Here is a 13,031-nt window from a genome sequence, read left to right as displayed (position 1 = left end):
CGTCACTCCCTCCCTGCACGCCAGTGGTGCAAGCCCCGCCTCCCTTCTGGCTGGTGAGGAGACCCTCCCTAGAGCCCAAAGAGGACATCCTCTTTGGACTCTGGGAAGGGGTCTCCTTGCACGCCACTAGGACTCCCCAGGGTCTTCCCAATACACATGATTTCAGTTACACGCACAGAGGCCCCTCGCATAAATGGGGAGTTGCCTGTGCCAGTTTCTGGAAACCAAAAGGAGGGAAAGTTTTCTTGTGCTTGCTGGTTTCCTGTTGACGCATCTAGCTGGCCATTTATGCGAATGGGATGCTGGACCAGACGGGCCATTTGCCATCCGCCCAGCAAGCTTTTCTAGTATGTTCTTACGGCTGGCGGGGCGGAGGAGCAAGCCTCATCTGTTGACTTTAACAAGCTCTCGCTCCCCATCTTTTTCTGCCCCACCTTCTCCAGGACGAAGCCGTCTCTTTCCAGCGCCCGCTCATCCCCGTCCCGCTCCTCTGTCACCAACCGGCCCCAGAACACCTGGCGGGCTCAGGGGGGCACCAGCCGCATCCACGACCTGTTGATGGAGATCCAGCTGACAAAGGTGAGAGCTGGTGGCTAAGGAGGGGGGCCTCGCTCGCTGCTCAGGGGGCTCCTTTGAGTTTAAAATGGGTGTCCCGATTCCCAGGAGAGGTTCACCTGGCACCTTCATTATACAGTCATACCTCACGTTACGTTTGCTTCATGTTACGTTCTTTCAGGTTACGTCCCGCGGCAACCCAGAAGTACCTGAAAGGATTACTTCTAGGTTTTGCCACTCGCGCATGCGCAGAAGCGCAAAAATGACGTCATGCACATGCGCAGAAGTGCCGAATCACAACCCGTGCGCGCGCAGATGTGCTGCTGTGGGTTGCGCTCTTTTCATGTTGCAAACGGGCCTCCTGAACGGATCCCGTTCGCAACCAGAGGTACCACTGTATATATATATTTTTAGGCGCCAGGTGAAAGCGTTCCTCTTCAACCAGGCCTTTGGCTGATTAATATGAGATGGTCTTTTAAATGTGCCTGTAGGAAGGGGTGGGTTCCTGTTCTGCTGTTTCGTTTTAATTACTTGCATGTTTCTTCTCCTGTATTTTATTCCGTGAACCACCCTGATGTCTTAGGATGAAAATAAAATAAAAAAAAATTTCCCCAGAAAGGCCCTTATGAGAACGGCTGTGCTTACAAGGCAGGGAATCACTTTATTGGTTGGTGGGGTGCAAGAGATCTGAAAGGAAAGAGGTGGGGGGCATCGGGGTGGGGGGATAGTCCTGGGCTAGGACTACAATACGCACCAAAAATACCCACTTGGTGACCCTGGGCCATTCTTAGTCTCTTGGCCTGGCCTACCTCTTAGGGTTGTTTGTGAGAAGAAAAGTGTGGGGGGGTGCATCTTACACCACCCTGAGCTTCCTTTGAGGACAGGTGAATGAATCAAAACAGTGTGGCGAAGGAAAAGTCTCCCCTGGACGTGTATACGCTAACAGGGATAAGAAAATGAAACTAGCATGCAAGTTGGAGAGGAGAACGAATGATTTAAAATTATTGCAACCTCACTTGTTGTTCCTTGATATAATTTTGTTTTATCTATATGCGGGTGTTGGTAAAAGGGAATAGCTGAGGGATGAAGAATTTGCTTTTTTAAAAAAATGGAAAGATGTTAATTAGAGATAAATCTGTAAAATAAGCAGCATGCAAAAGTGAATTCCAAAAAATTGGAATATACCTGAGAGAGGAGGAAGCTGGTATTAATTTTAATTTGGTTTCAATGTGTTACAAATTTGAAAATGAATAAAAATTAATTGGCAAGAAACAAAACAAAAAAACCCCCCAGTGGTGGTGGGGGGAGTGGGACAAAGTGGTGACCTCACCTGCCCTCACCTCTCCCCTCCTCTCCAGGTGAGTTTCCAGCATGAAACTTACCCCAGCAGCAGCAGCAGCAGCAGCAGCACATCTGAGAAACCCTCCGTGGAGTTGGAGGAGCAGCCCGTGGCCAGACAGGTCTTCATTGTCCAGGAGCTGGAGATCCGAGACCGCCTGGCCTCCTCTCAGATCAACAAGTTCCTCTACCTGTACAGCAGCGAGTGCATGCCGCGCCGAGCCCACTCCAACATGGTACGGGGGGGGGGGCAGCAGCACGAGGAGCTGAGAGCAGGTGGGGGGTTGTGGGTCACATTGCTGGTGAGCACTAAGGAGCAGACTTCTCCCCTGGCTCTTGGCTGTCTCCGCCTCTCCTTAGACTGGAAAAGTCCAGATGATCCCCTTTCCTGTATGCTATTTTTTGGGGACGGTGGGGCCTCCAGTACTAGATTACTGCAGTACGCTTGATGTGGGGACATCCCTTGCTCTTGATCCAGAAGCTAAAGTCAGTGCAGAATGCTGCGACACAGTTGCTGACAGGAATGAGGCCTTGTCAGCATATATCTCACCCCTTGGCAGAGAGATCTTCTGCTTGCCAGTTTGCTGCTGGACCCGGGTTCAAGGTGTTGCTATTAGTATAGAAAGCCCTTAACAACTTGGGACTAGTTTGCTTGCGAGATGGGTCTTTTGACCACTTCAGAACTGGCACTGCTGCAGGTGCCACGTAATACCCATTCTGCATTTGTAAGAGATTGATCTTTCAGTGTGGTACTTTGGAACTCCCTGCCTATTGAAGGCAGGCACCTTCACAGTACTCCTGCTAAAGACATTTTGGATTAGTCAACTCTGTCCGGATACATAGAATGTTGATGTGTGTTTTAACCTGATTTTAGTTTATTTTTGATCCCTCTCCGAATGTTTTAAATATCTGTTTATCAGCAATTTCATTGTTCTTTTTGGAAACAGGTTTGAGCCCCCCCCCCCCTTAGAATAATCAGCGGTATATAAATGTTACAGAAAAAATAAACCCACCTGGATCTTGGAGGCCTGATGAGACTCTGGTAGTTCAGCCTGGCCTGGAGTCTGATAGTGAAACAGTTTTGTGGGTAGGGGGGATTTGGTGCAGCTGAAGCTCAGCCTCTGGAAAGCTCCCCCGTCTTCTGTCGCTGGGGGCCACTGCAAGACTGACCACCCCCACCCCCTCTTTCTTCACAGCTCACCATCAAAGCCCTGCACGTCTGCCCTGAATCTGGTCTGGGGGGTCCTGAGTGCTGCCTTCGTGTCTCCTTGATGCCACTCAGGCTCAACATTGACCAGGTGAGAGGGGGTTGGGGTTAGGTACTCTGCAGGGGACAGTGGGGGGGCACTTTGTTTGGGAGCACCCCTGTGCTCAGAACTCCCTGCCCTCCCACAGGATGAGGATTTTCATAGCCAAAATGGTTGTCTGTGGCTGTCGCTCGGATGCCTGGCCTGCTCCTAGCACCATAGAATTGGAGAGTTGGAAAGGATCATCTGGTCCGACCACTTGCAATGCAGGAATCTTTTGCCTAATCTGGTGCTCGAACACACAGCCCTGAGATGAAAGGTCTCATGCTCTACTGACTGAGCTGGGTTTTTGTTTTTAAAGATGCATTTAGTTTGCAACATGCAAACAGGACAAACGGTAAAGAAATAAGAAACAATGACTGTGTGGCGCATATTATTGCAATAGAGTAAAACGAACAGATGGCTCAGGACACTTTGGCAGGCATCGTAATAAAATAGATTCTGCAAAGGGACCTTTTTGAAGCATCACATATTGATACGGCAGAGGCATGTGTTGTTGGGGGCTTATATTTATATTATATTATATTATATTATTAATTTATTTATATTTATATTAAAAGTGTATAAACTGAAACCGTACAACATCAAAATGGCTTCGTTCTGTAACCCCCCCTCAAATCCCTCTGGCAATGGATGAAATGCTCAGACAAGGCCATGCACCACACCCCTAAAAGCATCCCTAGAGGGACCTGATGCAGATGTCCAATGTCTGGTGACTCTGAGTGTGGCTGCAGCCAGCAGCAGAGCAAGCGGCTTCCTTGTGAGCCTTTCGGGATGGGAGGGGAGGACCTGGCAAGACCAAGCAGGGTGGATTCCTCCTCTTCTCCCTCCCACTTTGCCCAAACTGGAGATGTCTGCGCTGGAGCTTCCAAGGATGATATTACTAACTGCTAGATTTATTGTATGGCTGCTATGAAAATAGAAGTGGCACAAGGATGAAATACACAGGGATCAAAACAAACTTGGATTGCTGGTTCTAGAAGTGTTTTGATGCATTTTAATTATTGTTAGTTTCTATTCCTTTGCATTTTTTTTAATTCTCAAATGTTGTAAGCCACCTTGAATCCCAGCTTGACAGAAAGGTGGGATAGAAACACTAAATAATAATAATAATAATAATAATAATAATAATAATAATAATAATAGGCTCCTGCTTTTCCCTTGCTTTTACTCCAGGATGCCTTGTTCTTCCTCAAGGACTTCTTCACCAGTGTGGCTGCCAGCATTAACCCTGTTGTGCCCTGCGAGGCTGGCTCAGAAGGTGAGTGTCTGGCTTCCTGGGAGGATCTTCTTTTTCAAACATTAAAAACTTCCCTAAACAGGGCTGCCTTCAGATGTCTTCTAAAAGGCGGGTAGTTGTTTATTTCTTTGACATCTGGTGGGAGGGCGTTCCACAGGGCAGGTGCCACTACCGTGAAGGCCCTCTGCCTGGTTCCCTGTAACATGGCTTCTCACAGCAAGGGAACCGCCAGAAGGCCCTCAGCACTGGACCTCAGTGTCCGGGCAGAATGATGGGGGTGGAGACGCTCCTTCAGGTATACTGGACTGAGGCCATTTAGGGCTTTAAAGGTCAACACCAACACTTTGAATTGTGCTTGGAAATGTATTGGGAGCCAATGTAGGTATTTCAAGACCGGTGTCATGTGGTCTCGGCAGCCGCTTCCAGTCACCAGTCTAGTTGCTGCATTCTGGATTAGTTGCAATTTCCAGGTCACCTTCAAAGGTAGCCCCACGTAGAGCGCATTGCAGTAGTCCAAGTGGGAGATAACCAGAGCATGCACCACTCTGGTGAGACGGTCTGCGGGCAGGTAGGGTCTCAGCCTGCGTACCAGATGGAGCTGGTAGACAGCTGCCCTGGACACAGAGTTGACCTGTGCCTCCGTGGACAGCTTTTCCCTTTCCCTAGAGAAGAATGGCTTCCCCAGTTCTGCACCACCCTCCTCACCATGGCTGCCTGTTGGCCATGCTGGTTGGGGGCTGATGAGGGTTGTATTTCAGCAACATCCAGAGTGTCACAAGGATGGCAGAGGCTGTCTAGAGAAGCCCCCAGAGGTGCCCCTCTCTCTCTCTCTCTCATTGCCCAGTGCTGCTCTTCCACTCCATAGGTCGCCCAGAGTCCTCGGGGAAAGAGCCTGAGGGAGTGGAGGGGGAGATGACAGCCTCGATGGAGACCACGGCCAGCGAAAACAGCTCCTTGTCCAACGCCTCCTCTTCCTCCTCCGACCAGCCCATTTACTTCCGGTACAAGCGCTTGACGTGGGGAGGGAGAAAGGATGGGGCGCGTGGATGTTGGGGGGCAGCAGGGCCAAGCTGCAGAGTCTTAGCGGAGAATTCTATCAATTACTATATTTACACCCCACTTTTCCTCCAGGGAGCTCAAGGCAGCATTTATGGTTCCCCCGTTCCCCATTTTCTTTCTTCCTGTCCCCCGTTCTGCCCCATAAAAGCCCTGTTGAGGTAGGTTAGGCTGAGAGGCAGTGACCAGTCCCAAGGTCACCCTCAGCCAAGTAGGGATTTGAACCCTGGTCTCCCAGGTTGAGGTCTGACACTGTAACCACTACGCCACAGGGGACTCCAGAATTTATAATGCGTATGAGAGATGGGAAATACAAGAGTCATCGCCCAGCTTGTTGTGGGATGATGTGTGTTCTGTAGAAGGAAGGAGGAGGTGGCTATCAGTGGCTACTAGCCATTCAGGCTATGCTCTGCCTCCACAGCTGGAGACAAATAAATGCTTATAAATACCAGTAGTTGGAAACTACAGGAGGGCAGAGGTCTTGCTTGAAGATTTCCCAGAGGCACCTGGGAATGGGATGATGGACTAGATGGGTTGTTGGCCTGATCCATCAGGCTCTTCTTAAGTGCTTATGGAACCTCCAGGCCCAGAGGCAGTCTATCTAGCTTTCTAGGTTCTTAGAGGTACACGGCCATTGTGAGAACAGGATGCTGGGGTAGACAGGCCACTGGAGTGGTTGCCGGCACTGCTGCCAGCACTTTCCCACCACAAGGGAAAAAGCACCTCCCCTTCTCCTTGGCTTCTCCCCTTCCAGAGAGTTCCGGTTCACATCCGAAGTGCCCATCTGGCTGGACTACCAGGGAAAGCATGTGACCGTGGACCAAGTGGTGAGTAGCAGGGTCTGCAGGAGCCCCTCCCTCCCCAGGCCTGGGGAACTTTCTTGTCCGCTACGAGTGACCCCTTTGCTGAGCTGCTTCTCAGTCTCTCTCCACCTTCCAGCCATCCATTCCAGCTGATGTTGCTTTTGCGACAGGACAACTCAAGGGGGCTGCGTTTTAGGGTCTCAGCATGGGACAGGGGTCAGCAAACTTTTTCAGCAGGCGGCCAGTCCACGGTCCCTCAAACCTTGTGGGGGGCCGGACTATATTTTTTTGGGGGGGGAATGAATTCCTATGCCCCACAAATAACCCAGAGATGCATTTTAAATAAAAGGACACATTTTACTCATGTAAAAACATGCTGATTCCCAGACCATCCACGGGACGGATTTAGAAGGCAATTGGGCCGGATCCAGCCCCCGGGCCTTAGTTTGCCTACCCATGGATCACAGAAAGGGCATGGTGGTCCCCACCAGGCTGCCTCTTTCTCCCCTCTAAAGCCTGGCCCTGGTGCCCAGGAAACGATGGGCGTGGGGAGAGAGATTAATCCAGGGTTTCCCAAACTTGGGTCTCCAGTTGTTTTTGGACTACAACTCCATCCTTAGCTAGTCGGGGATGATGGGAATTGTAGTCCAAAACACCTGGAGCCCCAAATTTGGGAAAGCCTGGATTAAGCAAAGGCGAGGGTGGGGAAGGGGAGTGCCTGTCTGGAAGAGGCAGTGGGGTCGCTGGGTCAGTGTCCATCCTTCTTAGGAATAACTTTCTGGTAGCAAGAGCTGTTCGATAGTGGAGAGAACTCCCTTGGGAGTTCTCCTTCACCTGAGGCTTTTAAACCAAGGCAGAGCAGCCACCTATCAGGGATTCTTCAGCTGTGATTCCTGCACTGCAGGGGGTTGGCCTAGATGACCCGCAGGGTCCCTTCCCAGTCTACAAAAATTCTCTCCGTTTCTCCTTAGGGCACCTTTGCCGGCATCCTCATCGGCCTGGCGCAGCTCAACTGCTCTGAGCTCAAGCTCAAGAGGCTCTGCTGTCGACATGGGTGAGGAGCCACCTTTTTTAGGGTAGCCAGGTGGGTGGGGTGTGTCAGTGGAGAGGAGGGCAAGGTGGGGCTCTAACCCCCCAGCATCCTGGTGGTGCATAGTAAGAAGCCAGCATCTGAACGGAGGCAGCCCCATTTATCCGTTGTCAAGCTGGGCTGAAAAGCCACGGGTGCTTCCACATCCCGCTGCCTGAGACACTTCTGCCGGCAGCCCCTCCCCACGGCTTCACTTGCTTCACTGGCCTGGGGGGCCGAATCTGGTGGGCGTTGCCCTTTGGGGCCCCTGACCACCTGCTTCTCCGCCTCCGCAGGCTACTGGGCGTGGAGAAGGTGGTGAGCTACGCCCTGACCGAGTGGCTGACGGACATCCGCAAGAACCAACTGCCAGGCATCCTGGGAGGCGTGGGGCCTATGCACTCCGTGGTGCAGCTCTGTAAGTCTGGCGGGACGAGGGGGTTGCCTGGGGATGTATCGGGCAGCAGTGTTGGGGGTTGGAAGGCTTCCTGTCTATCTACATATACAAACAGGAGGGTAGTTATGAGCACTAGATGGAGGCACAGTCTACCTCTGAACACCCAGCTGCTGGGGAGAGGGAGCTGTTGCCTTCCCATCCCTGCATGTGGATTTCCCATTGGGGAGGAGTGTGAACCCAGCTGGGCATGGTGGAAAGCAGCATGCTGGACCAGGTAAGTCCCCCTTTGGCCTGATCCGGCAGCACAGTTAATAATAATTATAATTATAATAAATTCATTTTACATGCAGTCTTTTATCAGAAGTTATCAGGGAGATGTGCAACATTAGAAACACATTACAAAACATCAATGGAAAAACATAGTAAAAAGTATACAGAGACAGCCTAATCATAATCATAATCATAACATTCCTCTCTCCACACTTTTACAGGCCATAGATTATGGAATAGCCATAGGCCTGGGTAAAGGGGAATGGTTTTGCCTGACATGCAACGGTGCTGCCCTTGCATTTGCCCTCTTCTCTCTCTCTCTCTTCCCTCCCAGTCCACGGCCTCCGTGACCTCTTCTGGCTGCCCATCGAGCAGTACCGCAAGGACGGGCGGATCATCCGGGGCCTGCAGCGTGGGGCAGCCTCCTTCGGCACTTCAACCGCGTCGGCGGCTCTCGAGCTCAGCAACCGCCTGGTGCAGGCCATCCAGGTTTGGGCCGTGTGGTCTGAGATGGGCAGGGGTGGTCTGCGAGGGGTGGCCCTTGTTCTTCTCCAGTCCTTAGTGATGAGTTCATAGATTGTAGAGTTGGAAGAGACCTCAAGGGGCCACCTGGTCCAACCACTTAAACCACAGCCCCGTTTCACTGCCAAACAGCTCTTGCCTTCAGAATGTTCCTCTGAACGTTTAGTTGGAATCCCCTTCCTTGTCATTAGAAGCTGTTGGCTCCATTCCTATTCTTCAGAGCAGCAGAGAGCAAGCCTGCTCCATCTCCCATGCGAGAGCCCTTCAGATATTTGAAGGCATTGTGGTCCCCGCAAGGGCAACAGGGTTCTCAGAATTGCCTCTCCTTCCTGGTTTGCCATCCCTTCTTTCCCCCTTGCAGGCCACAGCGGAGACCGTCTACGACATCCTGTCCCCTACCGCCCCCCCAATGACGCGCACCCTCCTGGACAAGAAGCACACACGCAAGCTGAGGCGCGGCCAGCAACCTGCCGACCTGCGTGAAGGGGTGGCCAAGGCCTATGACACTGTGCGAGAGGTAAGGCCTAGAGCCATCCAGGTTGGGAACCATCCCTGCCTCCTGTGGGAGTGAGTTCCATAGGCTAACTCTGCCCTGTGCGAAGAAGGGCTTCCTTTTATCTGCCCTGAGTCTTCCAAAATTCTGGCTTCCTTGAGCTGCCTTTGGATTAGTTTCCTTGAGGCTTGTTCTCTTTCTGCACATGCTGGGGTCCTTCTGGGCAAGCAAATGCTGCCTCCGATTTTCCAGCAGCCCCATTTTGGCTCCATAGCTATCGGCACTCACTGTCTGAATTCGCTATTAGCGGAATATCATTACTATTTGTTTACACCCCCCCCCCCATTTGTTAATATATAAGAGTGTACAACAGCAGCTTACATAAAATTGAACTAGGAAAACATGTTGCCTTGTAAATTAATGATCTTTATATGTTTGAAAAGGAATTATCCTTCCAGCCAGGGTTTCCCCAACTTGGGTCTCCAACAGTTTTTGGATTACAACTCCCATCATCCATAGCTAGCAGGCCAAGTGGTATGGGATGATGGGAACTGTAGTCCAAAAACAGCTGGAGACCCAAGTTGGAAAAACCCTGCTTACAGACCTCTGGCAGGCCCTGACACGTGCTCTGTCTCCATCCTTTTCTCCTCTTCCTCCTCTACACCAGTCTGGTGTAGTGGTTAAGAGCGGTGGACTCGTAATCTGGTGAACCGGGTTCGCTTCCCCGCTCCTCCACATGCAGCTGCTGGGTGACCTTGGGTTAGTCACACTTCTCTGAAGTCTCTCAGCCTCACTCACCTCACAGAGTGTTTGTTGTGGGGGAGGAAGGGAAAGGAGATTGTTAGCCACTTTGAGACTCCTTAGGGCAGTGATAAAGCGGGATATCAAATCCAGACTCCTCTTCTTCTTCCTCCAGGGTGTCATCGACACAGCCCAGGCCATCTGCGACGTAGCGACTCGTGGCCACGAGCAGAAAGGCATCACCGGGGCGGTGGGAGGCGTCCTGCGGCAGATCCCTCCTACCGTGGTCAAGCCCCTCATCGTGGCCTCAGAAGCCACCTCCAACCTCCTGGGTGGTATGCGCAACCAGATCAAGCCCGATGCCCGGAAGGAGGAGTCCCTGAAGTGGCGCTCAGAAGAGGCTCAGGACTGACCGGGCGCCACCACTGCCGCCTTCCACTGACCGGGCTCAGAAGCGGGGCCGTTCCTCTTAATCTACCCCGTTCAGGACATTGGCAGGGCCAGCGAAAGGACGCAGCCTCCCGCTTTGCCAGCCTTGCCACCCGCAGAAGAAGAACCACGTGGTGAGGAAGAGCTTCTGCTTGGCAGGATTGGCGCGCTCTCAAGCAGCAGCACGCCTGGCATCACGAGGGTGGTGCCACCTCCTCTTGCCTCGCCCTTGTTTTTGTACTTGTCAGGAGTATAGCTTCTGCCATCCATTTGGTGCATGAGCTGCAGGCTGCAACTTCTCTCTCTCTCTCTCTCTCTCTCTCTGTCTCCCTCTCTCTGTTGGGTTGTTGGGAGAGACGGAAGGTTGGCTGAACATTAAAGGACGTGACTTGTTTTCAGCTCCTGCTTCCTTAAGCATTCGGTAAGGGGGTGAAGTGTCCTTTTCTTGGCCTGCTTTGCCCTGTCGGACAGTGTTTTGATGTGCTGTACAGATCAGGGACGCGACTCCTTTCAGGTACAGAAGCAGGAATTGACACAGGCACCCATGTTGGGGGCGGGGAGGGGGGCTGGTGTGTTTGTGGGGAGAACAGGAGGACCAACCCAGGCAGCCACAACCACACGATTCAGTTTCATTCTGACCAGCAGCAAAGCAAAAAGTTCTGCACAAGCTTTTTGGTCTCCCCAGAACATCTTTCCTTCAGCCTGGATGTTACAAAAGCCAGAGATACTTCCCCAATAAAGGAGGACCGGAGGGCTGAGCCCAGATTGCGTGCTGTGCTGGGGAGGGGCGTGGAGCGTGCATGTTGCAGGAAGTGTGTGTGGCAAGGAAGGAGCAGGCAGAGATTGGCTGCCGTTCCTGCACTTCAGGGGGTTGGACTCTATGACCTTGGAACTTCCTTCCAACTCTAAAATTCTGTGATTGCCCTAGAAGGGCTTGCTTTGCTGAGGTAGGGGGGTAAGCACGTTTTCTGCGTTCAAGGGATTGGGAGCTCTTACCAGCATCAGTCAGCAACGCTCCTAGCAGCCAGCAGGGGGTAGGATTGTGCTACTCTGGAGAAACTAGGCGAGCCGCCAGCTGCCTGAGGTCAAGTTTCTGGTTTCCGGAATGCAGCAGCAGCAGCAGCAGCAGCAGTGAAGAAGGTTCCCCCTTCCTCCTCTTCTACTCAGTGCCAGCTAGGGGCTGATGGGAGTTGTAGTCCGAAACAGCTGGAGGGTCCCAGGGTGGGAGAAGTGACTTCTCTGCAGTTTTGGGAAGCAGCCTTACAGTGTCAGATCATCTAGCCCAGTGTTGCTTACGCTGACTGGCAGTATCTCAGGCCCAGAAGGCTCTTTCCAGCCCTGCTTCGAGATGCCAGGGGTTCAGACCCGGCCCTAACCACAGGCAGAAATGCCACTTAGCCACTTATTCCCTAGAAACTCTTAAAGGTGCCGCCGCCTTCTCCCCAGCCATCCGGAGCTGTCCTGGATTCAAGTGTGCACCCACTTGCAGCCTGCTTCTCCTGTAAAAATCCTTCCCTCTCACGTGCAAAGTGGGGCACTCTGCTGCTCAGCCCTGCTCCCTGGCCCTTCCCCTCCCTGCTCAGGCCTCTACGCTGAGGGGTGTCCGAATAGGGACCAGTCCTGCATCCCTTCTGCCCAAGACCCTTCTTGATTGCCTGTGGTGTGCAGTGGTTAGAGTGCCAAGCTAGGACCTGGGAGAGACCAGGGTTCAAATCCCCACTGCGCCATGAAGCTCCGAGTGCCACTGCCTTTCAGCCTAATCTACCTCACAGGGTTGTGGGAATTAATGAGTGGGAACCACGTGCATCAACTTGAACTCCTTGGAGGGAAAGGTGAGATTGCAATGCAATCGAAAAATTCTGGCCCCTCCATTAATTCCTCTTCAGCCCCCTCTGAATAGGTATGCCTGGCATTTCCCAAAAGAATAACACTTGCAGATTGGCGAATTGGGACCCCAGTCCCCCCACCTCCTTGCTTGGGGCAGCACCCTGCCTCAAATCACTGTTTGCCTGCTGCTACTAGGCCCCTCTTCCCTCTTCCCCACGCCCTGGGTGGCTATTCCCCCCACCCTCTCTCACCTTGTTAGAAAATGAAAACCATCTCCATAGCAACCAGTCTTGTTGAAGAGTTAGTGGGGGCGAGGGGAGGGAAAGATGATGGGTAGCAGTGAAGAATTGGGGGTGTTAAAATCTGCAGGGCTTAAAGGGGTTGGGATGGGCCCAGTTCCTCTGCTGAACTTGACATTGGCTTCGGAGGCCGGTGGGAGAGGAGGAGGAGATGTCTCCAACGTAGAGGTCCGCTGGCATCAGTCCTGGGAACAGGGTGCTGTTTGTGCCCAGTCTCCCTGGCAATGTTGCAAAACACTTATAGAAGAATGAAGAAAGAGAAGGGGAAGCGGTGCTTGGCCTGAGGCCCCTTCGGCTCTCTTGCATAATCCATCCCAAGGGCTTTCAGTGGCCTGCCTCCAATGCTCCCACAGGGACTAGAATCTTGCTTCCCTTCATGGAAGGAAAAGTACAGAACAGTAACATAGCACTGCTCTGTTCTGCCTTGGTCAGACCCCGCCTGGAGTCCTGTGTCCAGTTCTGGGCACCACAATTTAAGAAGGATGTTGACAAGATGGAAGGTGTGCAGAGGATGATCAAGGGCCTGGAAAACCAAGCCTTATGGGAATTGGGGATGTTTAGTCTGGAGGAGACTCTGAGGGGATAGGATAAAGGTAAAGGGACCCCTGACCATTAGGTCCAGTCGTGACCAACTCTGGGGTTGCGGCGCTCATCTCGTTTTATTGGCCGAGGGAGCCGCTATACA

At 52.3% G+C, this 13,031-nt stretch overlaps 1 protein-coding gene across 1 annotated transcript in view; it reads left to right on the top strand.

The window, feature by feature from the left end:
- The window catches only part of ATG2A (autophagy related 2A), a 35,904-nt gene extending 25,286 nt beyond the window's left edge, over window positions 1-10,618 (top strand). The window contains exons 32-42 of the mRNA XM_079956303.1: window positions 444-579; window positions 1,914-2,129; window positions 3,090-3,191; window positions 4,377-4,461; window positions 5,306-5,441; window positions 6,251-6,323; window positions 7,271-7,353; window positions 7,665-7,786; window positions 8,370-8,524; window positions 8,919-9,074; window positions 9,967-10,618. Coding sequence (XP_079812429.1) covers window positions 444-579; window positions 1,914-2,129; window positions 3,090-3,191; window positions 4,377-4,461; window positions 5,306-5,441; window positions 6,251-6,323; window positions 7,271-7,353; window positions 7,665-7,786; window positions 8,370-8,524; window positions 8,919-9,074; window positions 9,967-10,203 — 1,501 coding nt within the window. The 3' untranslated portion in view covers window positions 10,204-10,618. The remainder of the gene's footprint in view (window positions 1-443; window positions 580-1,913; window positions 2,130-3,089; window positions 3,192-4,376; window positions 4,462-5,305; window positions 5,442-6,250; window positions 6,324-7,270; window positions 7,354-7,664; window positions 7,787-8,369; window positions 8,525-8,918; window positions 9,075-9,966) is intronic.
- Window positions 10,619-13,031: the final 2,413 nt, after the last annotated feature.

This window comes from Podarcis cretensis (assembly GCF_951804945.1).
Source record: "Podarcis cretensis genome assembly, chromosome: 16".
Classification (NCBI taxonomy): domain Eukaryota; kingdom Metazoa; phylum Chordata; class Lepidosauria; order Squamata; family Lacertidae; genus Podarcis; species Podarcis cretensis.
Note: the sequence above shows the minus strand (reverse complement) of the source record. Positions and strands in the feature narration are given on the sequence as shown.